We start from the raw sequence: 13,613 nt of genomic DNA, 5'->3' as shown, positions 1-13,613 counted from the left end.
AGCGCTGCAGTGGCATCTAGCCCCACCAGGGGGCCCTCCACACAGCTCTGAGGCCCTGGAAGCTCCCTTGGTCGTTCCTGCTGGACCGGACAACAAGGGACTCGCTCCACCCCTCACCCCTCTCTTTGATTGTCAGTATGGAGAGATAGAGGCGGCTGAGCAGGGCAGAGGAAGTGGACTCCTTCCAGTTCATGAGTCCCCCCCCACCCCCAGGAACTCGCCCACTCCTGCCCCCATCTCCCAGCCCTCGGGTGTCTCAGGCAGCCGCACACCGGGCTCACCTGGGCTGAACCGACTCCTCCTCCACCCTTCACAGACTCTGTAACCCCTCCCCACCATGAAGCTCCCGGTCTAGTGAAGCCAAGGAAGGGTCACAGAGCTAGCTATCCCCTTCCGCCTCCTCCCCCTTCCCAGCTAGCCCCACAGCCTCCACACCCACAGTCTTCTGGCAAAGTGGGTCAAGCATCCCCCAGAAAATGCCAGAGATTGAACCGAACCCTGCCTTCTCCCCACCTATCCCCCCCTACACGGGACAAACCACCACCATCTTTGGTCTGACCCCTTCTCCCCCAAACGATGGGGACACGCCAGCCCCAGCTCCCCGGGAGGAGGGAGAGGCTTTCTAGCAGCAAAAAGGGTCCCCTCAGCCACCTACCTGTTCCCCTTCCCTTCATGCTTCCCTAGAGCTCCTCTACCTGAACTCAAGTTCATGGCAGCGGCAGGCTGAGACCCGGAGATGTCTGGAAACTCATGGCACTTGTGAGAAACGAGGGGGGCAGGGCGAGACAGGGAGGGGTTGGAGAAGAGGTGGGGGCCACCCCTAGGGAAATGGCAATGAAGTAGATGAACTAGCACAGCAGTGGGGCTACACTACCCCAAAGAGTTGGGGGTGGGCTGGGAGGGCCAGGGTAAGGAGCTGGAGAGAAGGAGACTGAGAGATGATGGGAGAGGTACTCGGGGGCACCCCAGACTGGAGCTTCCAGGGTCTGGAGGTTGGTGGACAGAGTCCTCAGACATGGTGGCCCGACTCCAGACCCTTGGACCTGGCTTTGCCTCCCTTCAGTCTCTTGCCTGCCCCATCCCCACCCCCCCAAAGACAACCTCACCATTCCCCACCACCCTCCTCAGCTTGGCCTGCCACCCTCTCCCTGTGGCTCCTGTCTTCAATCCCCCACTCCTCTCTCTAGAAGGACAGAGCCCTGTCTCCCTGGCCCAGAGTCCCAGAAGCAATATACGAGAAGCGGGAACTCAGAGGGGCGGCTCAGCCAGCTTGGCAAAAGCATCTTTGGGTGTGAGGGCGTCTCCCTTGGGCCAGTGGGGAGGGGAAGGTGGGGTGGGGGGCAGGCCCCTGTTCCTGGGGCAGGCGGTGAGGTACACGCCCCAGGAGGGCTGGCTGGCGCCTGGCAGGGGCAGACGAGGAGGAAGAAGAGGAGGAGGAGGAGGAGGAGGAAGAGAGGACAGACACGTGGTACCAGGAAGGAGACAGGTTCTTTGTTTCGCTGTTGCTTCTAGGTTGTGTTTTCCGTCTCTGGGTTGTAAAAAGCTGCAGTTGCCCGCCCTGCCTGGCTGGGTCTGCACGCACGCGGAGGAGAGTCCTGGCTGCCGGGAGTGGCGGGCGCTGCTGGGCCCCCCTGGGAGAGCCGGCGTGGGCCTGGGCCGCAGGCTCCCGGTGGCTTCAAGTGATGAGATTTTCTTTTTTTGTTTTTTTTCCTTTTTCTTTTTTTTGTCTTTTCCATTTCGTTGAAATATTTACAGCGATGGGGGAGGAGGCGAGGGGGAGGAAAAGAGGGCCCCCTAGGGGGAGATCTGAGCCCAGGACCCACTCTCCCCAGGGAGCTCCAGACCCAAAATCTGCTCCCCAGACAGCCGAGCCCACAGGACTGGGGACTGCCCCAATATGGCCACCCCTGTGGGCTGGGGGCCCTGCAGGGCGTTGTGCTTCATCAGGAGTCGCCCCAAGGGAGGGGGTCATTGGGTGCAGTCATGGAGGGCTAGGGGCAGCTTGCTGGAGGGGGAGGGGCGTGAGGATGAAGAGCAGGGGAAGGAGCTTCGGAGAAAGTTCCACCTTTAAACCACCAGCCATAGCCCTGGCCTTTCTCAGGGGCTCAGGTCCCACTGTCCAGAGAGCAGCAGGGGGGAGCCCGAGAAACCTGCCCCCCATCCTTCAGCCCCGCTGCTTCCTCCAGCAGGAGCTACCGCGAGCAGCTGACTGGTCAACCAGCTGACCCATCGGATCAACCGGTTCCATCCAGCACCACCTGGGCAACCTCGGAAGGCAGCTGCTCCTCCCACCTGTCTTCCCACCCCCCAGGAAGGCAAGGACAGGGATGGGAGGGGCATCCAGCAGAGGGCTGTGCCCCTTCCTCTCCCACTCCTCACACTGCCTGGGTTGGGGCAGGGGACTCTGGGCCCCTCACTGCACTTCCCCCAAAACAGAGCTGGTGCCTGTGGCTGGTGGGAAACCCTGTCTGTGACCCTGGACCTCAGGCCCCTACATGGGACGGAGTTCTCCTGGAGGGGGCTGTCGGGCCCAGAGCCCTGGGGTGCCCTCTGGAGATAGTGGCCCCCCCCCCCACTACTTCTGCCAGTCCCCTTCCCTACCAGAGCCGGGCCCAAGGTTCCTTCTCAGCATTGGGCCACTAGCCGCTGGTCCTTGAGGTCCCTCAGAGACTGGTGACCAGCTGCATCTGCCCATCCCCATCAGGCGCTGGCCCCTCCAGGCCAGGGGCTGCCAGGTAGCCCTCGTGGCTGGGTCGCCGCACCTGGTAGTAGCCCTGCAGGGGGTTCCGGGCCACCAGGGCCGGCGGGCGAGAGGTGTAGTAGATTTCTGGGGGGCCAGGGGGCGCGGGTGGGGGCGGGGGCAGGGCCTCGCTGGGCCCCTCGGGGCTGCTGTCCGGGTAGGAAGGTGAGTCCCGCAGGTTGGCCCCACTGGCATAGAGGGAGTCCCGGCCGGGAGGGGAGGAGAGGGGCCGGCTGGCGGCGCCATCCTCTGCCGTGCAACTCTCTGACTCGTCCAGATCGCTCTGGTACAGCACCGACTGGGCCCGGGGCAGCAGCAGCGGCTCCTCCAGGGCCTTGTAGAGAAGTTCAATCTCGGCCCGGTCAGCACCCCCAGGCCCCCCCGCCTCTTCTTCACTGCCGCCCCCAGGCACCGGGGGCACAGGCGGCTCTGGCGGCGGGGGGCCCTTGGCCACACTGCTGCTCGCCCGCAGGTTGTTGTGAACCAGCTCCGAGATGATCATCTTCTCAAAGGCGGCTGCGTCGGCCAGGTTCCGGCCCCGGGGAGGCTCGGGAGCCCCGTCCCCAGGAGGGAAGTCCCCGCTCCGCAAGGAGTAGCTGTTGTTGAAGTTGCCGTTGAGGGGAAGGGTGTCCATGCCGCAGGCCTCCCGGCCACCCAGGGGGTGCTCTGCGGGGAGGGAGAGACCGTTGGGTCTGGCCAGGGGGGAGGGCTGTCTTGAGCACCCTGGGCTCTCCCTGCACGGTCCCTGCTCCCAGAACATGGGGCTCCCGCCCTGGCCCATTTTCTCCTGGCAGGCAGTTGGTGGAAGTGGGGCTGAGGGTCAGTGGTGTGAGGAGGCCCGGCTGCCCCTACGTGCTGCCTCTGGTCACCTGCCTCTCCCCACCTGAAGGCCCAAACTCAGAGAATACCAGCCATCTGGCTGCCCAGTCAGAGATGTGGGGTGTGGGGCGGGGCCCTGCACCCAGGAGCCCTGCTCCCTCAAGGAAGCTATTTGAGAAGGCCACTCCCTGTCCCCGTCCAGTCTCTGAAACGTCACCAGGAAAGACTCACTTACTGGGTTCCCGGTAGCTCCCTGTCAGTGTCAGCCAGGAGGAGAGAGGAGAGAGGAGGTGAGAGTGAGCGGAGGACGCTGGGTCCAGGTGGTACCCAGGCCACCTCCCCAGGGCCCTTTTACCTGGGGAGTTGAAGACGGGGGGCGAGGAGGGATTGAAGCCCACTGACTCAGCAATAAGAGTGTTGTAGGGGCTGGTGCCTCCACGGGGCTGCAGCACAGGGTTGGTCAGTAGGTGGTTCCCCATGGTACCTGCCCAGGAGGTCAGAGGTCAGAAGGCAGTCCGGAGGCATGAACCTGCTGGAGCCCGGCTGAGGGACCCCCTTCTCACCTCGGTTCAGGGTGGGGGTGCTGTTGATGTCACCTGCCATGAAGGAGGATTCCGTCTGTTTCCTCACGGTGTCGTTCCACATCCTCCGGATCCGGCTCTGCGGGCGGATATGGCCCAGGTGTGAGGAGGTTCTCAGGGGCCTCTCCCCCCTCCCCCGCAACCCCCGCCCGGCAGCATCCTCACGTGGTCAAGCTCAGAAACTGGGACCAGGCACCAACCCCACCCCTCCGTACCTGGGTCCCTGTGTAGTAGCGGGTGTTGCTGCGCATGGCTGAGGTCTTGAGGGAGCCGTGCGTGCCCCCCGGCGGGGAGCGGACGCAACAGTAGGAGTGACGCAGGCACTTGCTGTACTCCTTGTGCACCTGCGGGGAGGGCGCGTGTCAGACAGAATAGACTCCTGCAGAGCCCATTCCTCGGGCCAGGCTGGAGAGGCCACCAGAGCCTTGGTGTCACCCTGCGCTCCCTGTGCCACCAGGTGCGTGCGCCTCCTCTTCTCCATCTGCACCAGGGGCTGCACTCAGGGCGTTCACCTTTCTTCTTTCCGAGGGTGTGTTTAGGACCCCCAGGTAGAAGTGAATAAAAAGCCTACCCTCTAATGACAGAGGAGCTGGTTGGCAGAGACAGAACGTAAAGACCACCTCTAGTGCCTCTCTGGGCGTCTTACTCCCCACTCCAGAGTCCAAGAACCTCTCTTAAACCAGCTCGGCCCCGCGGCTTCCTCGCCTTCGGGACGAAGCCTACAGATTCCTTCCTCAGCTTGCTTTCCACCCCCTCAGTCAGGAGCGGTGGTGTTCTGACCCACGGGGTGGAGCAGAACTGGCTTTCTTGGCTGTGAGCTTTACAGAGCCCAAGTGGCACTTGCTGAGCACTGGACTGTTAACTGTGAGGTCGGCAGTTCAAATCCACCCATAGCTCTGAGGGCAAAAGATGAGGCTACCTGTTCTTCCCGTGAAGATTTATTGCCTCAGAAATCCTAAATAGCAGGGTTGCCATGAATCGGAAGTGCTTCGATGGCAGTAGGTCTGTTTTTATTTGGGGTAATTTTCAGGGAGGCAGTTTGCCCAGCTTTCCGTCCATGGAGTGGCTGGTGGGACTCAGCCGCAAACCTTTGGATTAGCAGTCAGTAGCAGAGACCTTACGCCACCTGGATGCCCGTCAGGAGCTGAGTTACCTCTGCCCTCTCCCGTCACTTGCGTGCAGCTGTTCCTTTCGGATGTATGCATATAATTCAGATCGCAACACACGAGGGGCTTCAAAGAGTTCACGGGAAAGTGCCACCATCTTTAGCTTTTCCTTTTCTCACAAACTGTGCGAAGAAGCTCCCTCGTATTAAAAGTTATTTTCGTGGTTACTTCATACCTGGAATTGTGCTACTGTTATGAATCAAGCGACCCCTGTGAAAGGGTCATTTGACCACCAAAGGGGTTGTGACCCACAGGTTGAGAACTGCTGGCCTAGAGCCTCCTGCTCTGTCCCCCAAAGGCTTCCTCAGCCCTAAGCCTGGCCCCTGTCACAGTGGGACCCAAACCCACTGCTCCCTCTGCAGAACACACTGCCTTCAAGTGGGTGCCAACGCATAGCAACCCTCTCGGGCATCCTCATCTGTCTCCCACAGACCTGCCGGTGGTTTAGAACTGCTGACCTTGAGTTAGCGGCCCGATGGGTAACCCGCTGCAGAATGTCTCTTCGGGTCTGACCTGGGTGGGGTGTCTCAGAGAAGGCCCCGGAGCGCCCCCCCTCCCCCCCTCCCCCCTCACCTTTTTCTGTAAGGCGCAGTGAAAGACGAAGATGAAGACCCCCTGGAAGGCGTTGAAGGTGGTGAAGAGATAGGCCATGACCACAGACTCCTTGTTGATGAAGAGGAGGCCGAAGGCCCAGGTGAGACCCAGCAGGAAGAGCAGCGCGATGGCCCCCAAGGCCCAGGATCTGCGGTGGACCAGGGTGGGGACGTCAGAGCCCCCAGAGAGGGGAGCAGCTGCAGCCAGGCTCCATCCCCGCCCAGTGTGTTTGTGGGAGCTGACCCTTGGTAGGCTGGGATGTGTAAGAGCACGCAGACCCTGCCCAGCAACACTCGGCCGGGCCAGGTGTGTGTGTCTGTCAGTTTTGCTAATTTGAGTCACTCCCCTGCTGCCATCATTTCTGCTTTCTACTCAGACCACTTAGGGATACTGCTTCCTCTTCTTTCCGCTGCCCTTAAAACGGACTCACCTTCAACTACGGCCTTTGACCCGTTTGGTCTATAAAACCACAGGTTCAGACACAGGGACCTGCGGAGTTACGCTCACACCGCAGACCCGCCAGAGGCACATGGACTAACAGTAGGGGACTTTGGGAGAGGCCCATCCTCCCTATGCGGCGGGCGGTTCCTGCGTGCATGTGCATGCGCGCATGTATGTGTGCACGTGCACCAGCGCTCACTTGATGTTGTCGAGGCGGCTGGAGTCGGGCTTGAGCACAGAAGAGCTGCGTACCATCTTGTGCAGCGTCACCATGAGGAACACCAGGTTCACCTGGGCGGAGGGAGGAGACTGGCTGGGCACGGGCATCCGCGGTGCCCTCAGGGAACCCTGGGCAGGCGGTCCTCGGACGAATTGCATTCACTGGCCGGGGAGGCCGGGATGCAGCCCACCCGTCATGCGCCCACCGCTGGCTCGATTGACTACCCTGCCGTGGGCCACTAAGGGCCCCAGCACGGCTCCTGGATGCCCCACAGACGCACTGGCTTCCCTTCTCTTGGCCAGCTCAGTGCCCACCAGGGCGTCTCGGGAAGCCGCCTCTCGGCTTACCACGATGACGAAGGAGACGGGGCCGATGAAGCTCCAGATGAAGTAGTTGTCCACGCGGAGCCAGCAGCTGTGGACGAGATGGCGGGGTAGAGCAGGGCCAGCCTCCTGCACCAGGGCCCGGGGCAGGGGCGCTGCCAAGAGGGGGCCAGGGCAGCAGGGGCAGCCGGGGACACACTCACGCCTTCTCAGTGCCGTAGCTGCGGTAGTCGATGGCCGCCGCAATGCCCACCACCAGGGCGGGGAAGCAGTAGCCGCCCAGGTAGTAGTACTTGGTGCGGGAATACTCGCTCTCAAACACCTCCACCAACAGCAGGTAGAGGTGCACGCCCTCCAGACAGAGCCAGGAGAAGGCCGCCAGGAAGAAGTAGTGCAGCAGGCCGGCAAAGATGGGGCAAGCGATCTGGGGAGACAGCGGAGCTTGCCGGTAAAAGAGGGCCCGCCCCGCCCCCGCCCCCACCCCGTCTCCGCTGCCCCTGCCCTGCGTGCCCGCCCACCTCATACTGAGTCTTGTCTATGCCGACGAGGAAGAGCAGCTCGGCCAAGAAGAGGTTGATGCACAGGTTCTTGTGGATGGTGTTGCGGTCAGTCTGCAGCCCCCGCAGGAAGCAGAAGGTGGAGATGCAGATGGCCAGGCAGACCAGCGAGACCACGATGCCCACCCACGTGATGACAGACAGCAACAGCTCGTTGATGCGGCCCTGGTACTGGGGCAGACAAGCGGTGCTCAGGGTCTGGGGCCTGGACCCCACTCGCCCCGCCCCCCACAGCTGGCCTTGTGCAGGGGCCACCCTCTTTCTGCTGCTTGGGAAGAAGGGACAGAAGGACACCCAGAGCTGCTCTCCCGAGGGCCCTGGAGGAGGCAGGGTTGTGACCAGAGAGCCTTGTGCCTGCCCCTCCCTGGTCGGCCCCTGAGTGTGTCTGGTGAGACGTCCTGCCAGGCCAGGAAGGCCTAGGAACGGCGCCAGGCACTCACGATCTCGCGGTGGGCCATGAGCACGGCGAAGTTGGTCAGGTGGCTGCAGGCACACGTGGTGTGTGTCTTGTTGGACTCTATCAGGCGGCAGCCCTGGGTCGACCAGTAGCCCAGCATGGAGCGCTCCGAGTAGTTCCAGAAGGAGCAGTTCGCATTAAAATGGTTCTTGGCCTGTGGTGAAGTGTGGCCGGGAGTCAGAACCAGGGCGTCCGGTCTGAGCCCCTCACCAACAGAAGGGCCCGAGGCTTTCCCGGTCATGGGGACTGCCTGGGATCCCTGGGGACAAACTGCTCACACTGGTGAAGGAGGGACGGCACACGGAGAACGGCACACGGAGAAAAGGAGGAACATGCTGGGACCCCCTGCAGGGAGCAGGACACCTCCACTTACCTCCAGGTGGGCCACCGTAAAGATGACGGGGTCCATGAGGAAGACGCGGCTGGACTCCTTATTGATGGATGCAGCGATCACCTGCGAGTTCACCACCAGCGAGGCACCACCCGGGCCGCCCGCGCCCGCCTCTCCGGCCAGCTTCACCGTGGCATTCTCCGTGGACAGGAAGAGGCCCAGGTTGTTGTAGAGGATGAAGACGACCTTGACTACCCCTGGGAAGGGTAGGTGCACCAGTCAGGCCACCAGTCCAAGGGAGTGCACCACCCCCCAGCTCTTCGGCCCGAGGCCTTGCCTGCCCCTGGAATGTTCTCTACCAAGACCTGCTGGGAGGGCCCCCTCCCCACCGCACTGCTGCGCAAATGCAGGCAGTTCAAAGGGCTCTTGGCCGACCCTCGCTCGCTGTGCGGCTCTGAGCTCTGTGCTCATTTTCTCAGCCTCAGCCTCATGTGGGTCAGTCCTGCCCCCGTGAGGATCCACCTGGCAAGGGCCCACTCAGGAGAGCCTGGCTGTGGAGCCGTCTCGCTATGTTCTGATGGGGCCCAGACTGTACTTGGAATCTCTGACCCAGGTGGCGGAGGGGAGCTCTGCTCCAGGGAGGCGGGCGGAGCTGGGCAGGGGCTGCTGCGGGGTCCCCGGCACTGACCGTTGCGACTGTTCTGCTTGATGGTCTTGGCGGAGAGCTGGATGGAGTTCTCGCTGGCGTACTCCTGGGGGAACACCAGCTCCTGCACTTGGCCCTCTGTGTTCAGGACGGTGACCTCTAGGACTGTGGGGACAGGAAGGGCAGGCTTGTGCTGCTGGTCAAGAGGCCCAGGCTGACAAGGACACCCCCTTGGTAACCCCAATCTTGGTCTGCGCGAGTCCCCCGGACATGCCCTGGGCGAGGTGGCACGTACCCACGTTCTGCTTGGCGGCCAGGAAGCGGGCGGGTTCCCGGACGTTGTCGGCCAGCAGGAAGGCCCCTTCCTCCAGGACGTCCAGCAGCATGGTGGCAGTGTGCACCTGCTCCGTGGCGTTCATGTCCTTCCAGGACTCTAGAGCCTCTGGCCGCAGCAGGTTGTCCACCGTCTCCACCACGGCCTGCACAGGGGGCCGGGACACCGTGAGCACCCACTGCCCACTGCCCAGGCCCTCCCCCGGCCGCCTGAGCTGGCTCACCTTGATGTAGTCCTTACAGGTTCGCTCGCGCTTGTGCATCTAGGGGACGGGACGGAGGTGGCGTCAGGTCCCCATCCCCACACTGACATCAGGGGCCTGGGAGTTCCCTTGTGGGTACCCCGCCACCTCCACAGGGCAGGCCCTTGGCACCCTCCGAGCGTGCTAGCCTGGCTCGGCACGCCCAGCTGATGCTGCCTGGGAGCACGGCGGCGCTGCCCGCCCCGCTGCAGGGCCCACCTTGTTGTAGTTCTTGCCGGCTGACTCGCGCTCGATGGGCCGCAGGGCCTGTAGCTGGGCGTCCAGGATGTCCAGCAGCTGCTCCATCAGCTTCACAGAGGAGGAGACGTCGCCCGCATAGATAGAGCCCCTGGTGTGGCGGGCCAGCTCGCTGGCAATGTTGGCTGCATTCTCCCCACTCTTGATCTGTGTCAGATGGGCACATGGGCACCAGCTGTCGGGGCCACCCTGTGCACCCCCACCCCACCCTCACGCCCCATTCTATCCCCTGGCCCACCGCTCCCTTTATAGGCTGGGACAGCCTTGCCTTCCAGACTTGGGGCCTGCTGTCCCCCCAGCTGACTCCCCTTGCATGGCCATGGTGTATGTGTGTGTGTTTAGGGGTGGTGGCCGCTGCTGATACCTTCTGGGCCACCTGGTTGACCCAGGGGGAGGTGCAGTTGCTGAGATCAGGGCCCCGGGGATTCCAGAGCCCCAGGGCCGGCAGACACTGGAAGGAGGCAATTCCTGCAGGGACAGACAGACAGGGCAGAGGAGGGAGTGGAAGGACAGCAGACAAGCACAGGCAACGGCGGGGAAGGAGACAGACACACACGGGATGGGTGGGCAAGAACACAGGGGAGGGGACACGGAGGACAGATGAAGCAGTACGTAGTTGAGATGCAGTGCTCCCCACTTCCCCAAGCCCCCCTCCATCTTGCCTCCTGCCCCTGGGCCAGAACAGCCCAGTGGCCTCTTCACCTCCACTGCTCCTGGGCTGTCCTCCCTCAGCTGTGGCAAGCGAGTTTAGTAGAGGAGGGGCCGAGTGTTGCAGAGCCCTCCTCCCAGAGGGATGTTCCCTTAACACTAAGCTCCATCGCCCCTCCCAGCCCACCTGTCACAGTGAACCTGGCCGAGGTCTGCATGCCCCACTCACCTCGTGTCCCCTTGGGGCACGGCCTCTCCACCAGCATCCCCTGCTGGGTGGCCGGCCACTGGACCCGCCGCACTTCCCGAGGTTCACAAAAGAGCTCGGGGGACACGTGCAGATTGGGGGCCTGGGGCCGTCGGGTGCTGGGCGCTGGGGCTGTGGCTGGAGGCAGGTCAGGTCCCAGCTGGTTGATGGCACCCACGGGGTGCGTGGTGAGGGGTGCCCGGCGGAGCGGGGTGGTGGCCGCAGGTGAGGCTGTGCTGGTGAGCGGGGTGGGCCGGGCTGTGGTGGTCGTGCTGAGGGGTGGAGAAGTGGCTGGGCCTGGAAGGGGGAGGGGAAAGGAAATGGGGTGACTCACAAGCTTGGGGGCTACCACACGGCATGCTCTGGGCCTGGGTCAGCTCTCCTCCCATCATTTAATCCTGGAAGAGAGCAGAGGTCGCATGCACCCAAGAGGCCAAGGGACTCAGACGAGGCCATGGGGCCCGGAGACCCACGCAGAGGTGAGTGGCAGGAGGGCGGTGTCTGAGGACCACACGGCTGGGTCACTGCCCATTCTCATTCTACCCGACCCAGTCTCCGTACCTGTGTCCTCTCTCCTGTGACCAGCCAGGCTGAGACCTGATAAGGTCAGTATGTTGCCAGGGGCACCTCAGCTGCTGCGTCACCCAGAGCGGGCCCTGCCTGGGTCAACACCAGCGGCTCTGCTGTTTCACAGACTTGGGCATGGGTCCCGGGGAGAGGCAGTGTGGGTTAGTGCTTAGGAGCTCAGAGTCCTGGGTTCAAATCCTGACTCAGGTGAGTGAAATGCCCAGCCACCCTGGCCTGCCTCAAGTTTCTTCCTCTGTCAAGTGAGGACAGTGGTGGCTCCCGCTGAAGGCTACAGGGTGCTCCCACCAGCGCCTGTCCCATGCTGTGGCTTCCTTCTGCCCCGGACGTCCCCTGAGCCCACCTGCCCGTCTCACGACTCAGAGGTGGGGCAGCCCCAGCGCTGGACACAGCCGTGCTCACCTGCGCTGGGGTCGGGCGGCCCGAACTCCAGGCTGTAGCGCACCACGAAGTAGTTGTTCCAGACGTACAGCTGGTTGTCGCGCGGGTTGTAGTCCACCGAAGAGACGAACTGGTAGGGGTTGGGGAAGGCGAGGCCGACGGGCTCCTCGCGGTTGGCGTTGGTGTTGAAGGCGTAGTCCACGCGGTTGCCGGCCGCCTCGCTGTCGTCGTCCACGTACACGGAGCGCAGCACGTACAGCACGCCGCACACCATGAAGGCGTTGGAGGCCGAGCGCTTGTCGTAGCCCGTCTCCCAGGTGCCCTCGAAGCGCAGCGTGTAGGGGTTGAGCTGGCTCACCACCAGCCGCCCGTTGTTGCCCTCGGTGGCGTAGATGACCCACAGCCCGTTCTCATCCACCGCCAGGTCGATGTCGGTCTTGCCGCCCCAGCGGTACGGCGAGGTGTCGTGGTAGTTGGCTGTGTTGATGACTGTCTCCCCGCTCTTGATGCGAGTCCGGAGGTCGTACTTGACGATGTTGCGTGTGCGTTCCTTGTTGTAGAAGACCGCGCCGTCGTAGACCACGAAGCCGGTGCCGTCCACGCGGTTGGGCAGGCGGTAGGTGGTGGTGTGACGGGCGGCCACGTAGTCCTCCCAGGAGGCGTACTCGGTCAGCGTGTCCGTGCGGTAGGGGATCCAAGGCATCACGTAGATGCGGTCCCCGGCCTGCAGCGGGTCCTTGCACCACGCACCAGACTGGTGTTCCGACTCGTGTGTCGAGGTGGGCTCCAGCACCTTCTGCAGGGTCCCTGGGCATACGAAGACTGGGCCGGGCCGGGGGGTGGGGAGGAGCGGAGCGGAGCGGAGCAGGGCAAGGGGAGGAGAGAGGAGAAAGCAAGTTGGTCACAGCTGCCAGAGGACCAGGCTCTCCCCTCCTGCAGCTGCAGTCATGGTTGCTTGGTAGGGCTGGTGATGGGGAGGGGGTTCTGGCTGGGAGCCCCCCCCCCAGCTGCCCCTTTCCCTGGAGGCCATTAAGAGCAGGGTTAGTGTGGGGGGAGGTGTCCCTCTTTCCTTCCTGACTGCTAGAGACCCCACAGGCTGGGGAGAAGGGTCTTGGTAAGGCCCCCTTCAGAGACACCACGTGACTCAGAATGGGCAGGGAGACTTCCCGCTGTAGTATGCCCTCCCCAGCTTCCCTGGGACTCAGGCCTGTCCCCACCCCTGCCCAGAGCTTCAGTCAAGGTTCCCCCTCCCCCCTCTTCACCAACCACACAGGATAGAGAATTTTTTTTTTTTTAACTCCACTGTCTTCCTCCTGCAAAAATTGCAAGGCCAAGTGACATCCCTGTACCCACTGTGGGGTCAGAATGCCCCTTTCCAGGAGAGGAGAGGCACAGGGCCCTTGTGCCTGACCTGTCCCCACTCCGTCAACAGCCAAGGAAAGGCTTTCAGAGGCTGGGTGGGGGACCAGCCAGCTAGCCCTGCCCTGCCTGGGCCCTAGCCCTGCCCCAGCCGGCAGGGTCTCTGCTCAGCAGACACTGACACTGGTGCACATGGTGGGGGAAGGAGGGCACATGAGAGGAAGGGGTTCCCAGAGGGGCAGGGGAGGAGAGCTGCGGGGCGTGAAGAGAGACGGTGCGATGAGGTCCTGCTCCCAGCGCCGTAGAAGACCTGGGAAGAAAGGGTTAGTGCTGGCGGAGGAGAGAGGGGTGAGCAGAGAATTCACTCCAAGGCCCAGGCCCGACTCGGGGTCCCTCGGGGGGCAGTCCCAGGTCCAGCTTGGAGGGGGCAAGGGAGGGAACCAGGTGCTAGGATAAAGACCCAGCCCGCCCCAGCCAGTCCACCCCGCCTCCCCTGCCCCGGACCCCGATTTACCTGCGACCATCCCCGGCTCGGGAGGAGGGATCAGGCAGCGCTGATGTCAGAAAGGTGGGGGGCCCCGCCCCACCCCCCCATTCCCTGAAAAGGAGGAAAACCTCAACTGCATCTCGCTGGCCGCTGCTGGCCTGCCCGCCCTGCCCGCCACGGCCCAGCGCCACCTGTGAC

At 63.2% G+C, this 13,613-nt stretch overlaps 1 protein-coding gene across 4 annotated transcripts in view; it reads right to left on the bottom strand.

Annotated features, from left to right (window-relative positions):
* Window positions 1-1,124: 1,124 nt before the first annotated feature.
* ADGRL1 (adhesion G protein-coupled receptor L1) overlaps window positions 1,125-13,613 on the bottom strand; it is a 15,732-nt gene continuing 3,243 nt past the window's right edge. Inside the window, exons 2-21 of one of the 4 annotated variants that reach the window (XM_045289771.1) lie at window positions 13,443-13,526; window positions 11,591-12,391; window positions 10,586-10,900; window positions 10,073-10,176; window positions 9,670-9,855; window positions 9,433-9,471; window positions 9,171-9,354; window positions 8,918-9,040; window positions 8,272-8,486; window positions 7,882-8,052; window positions 7,403-7,612; window positions 7,088-7,308; window positions 6,909-6,975; window positions 6,541-6,632; window positions 5,880-6,048; window positions 4,356-4,484; window positions 4,123-4,219; window positions 3,915-4,043; window positions 3,795-3,812; window positions 1,125-3,406 (exon numbers count right to left, since the gene is read on the bottom strand). In XM_045289771.1, the coding sequence (XP_045145706.1) occupies window positions 2,664-3,406; window positions 3,795-3,812; window positions 3,915-4,043; window positions 4,123-4,219; window positions 4,356-4,484; window positions 5,880-6,048; window positions 6,541-6,632; window positions 6,909-6,975; window positions 7,088-7,308; window positions 7,403-7,612; window positions 7,882-8,052; window positions 8,272-8,486; window positions 8,918-9,040; window positions 9,171-9,354; window positions 9,433-9,471; window positions 9,670-9,855; window positions 10,073-10,176; window positions 10,586-10,900; window positions 11,591-12,391; window positions 13,443-13,452 (4,023 nt within the window). In that variant the 5' untranslated portion in view covers window positions 13,453-13,526 and the 3' untranslated portion in view covers window positions 1,125-2,663. The remainder of the gene's footprint in view (window positions 3,407-3,794; window positions 3,813-3,914; window positions 4,044-4,122; window positions 4,220-4,355; window positions 4,485-5,879; window positions 6,049-6,540; window positions 6,633-6,908; window positions 6,976-7,087; window positions 7,309-7,402; window positions 7,613-7,881; window positions 8,053-8,271; window positions 8,487-8,917; window positions 9,041-9,170; window positions 9,355-9,432; window positions 9,472-9,669; window positions 9,856-10,072; window positions 10,177-10,585; window positions 10,901-11,590; window positions 12,392-13,442; window positions 13,527-13,613) is intronic. The other 3 variants (XM_013007946.3, XM_045289769.1, XM_045289770.1) reach the window with 3 other exon arrangements.

The sequence above is a fragment of the Echinops telfairi genome, unplaced genomic scaffold (assembly GCF_000313985.2).
Source record: "Echinops telfairi isolate 266 unplaced genomic scaffold, ASM31398v2 ScPeMD7_30;HRSCAF=105, whole genome shotgun sequence".
Lineage (NCBI taxonomy): Eukaryota > Metazoa > Chordata > Mammalia > Afrosoricida > Tenrecidae > Echinops > Echinops telfairi.
The sequence above is the reverse complement of the archived record's forward strand: the minus strand, read 5'-3'. Positions and strand labels throughout refer to the sequence as shown.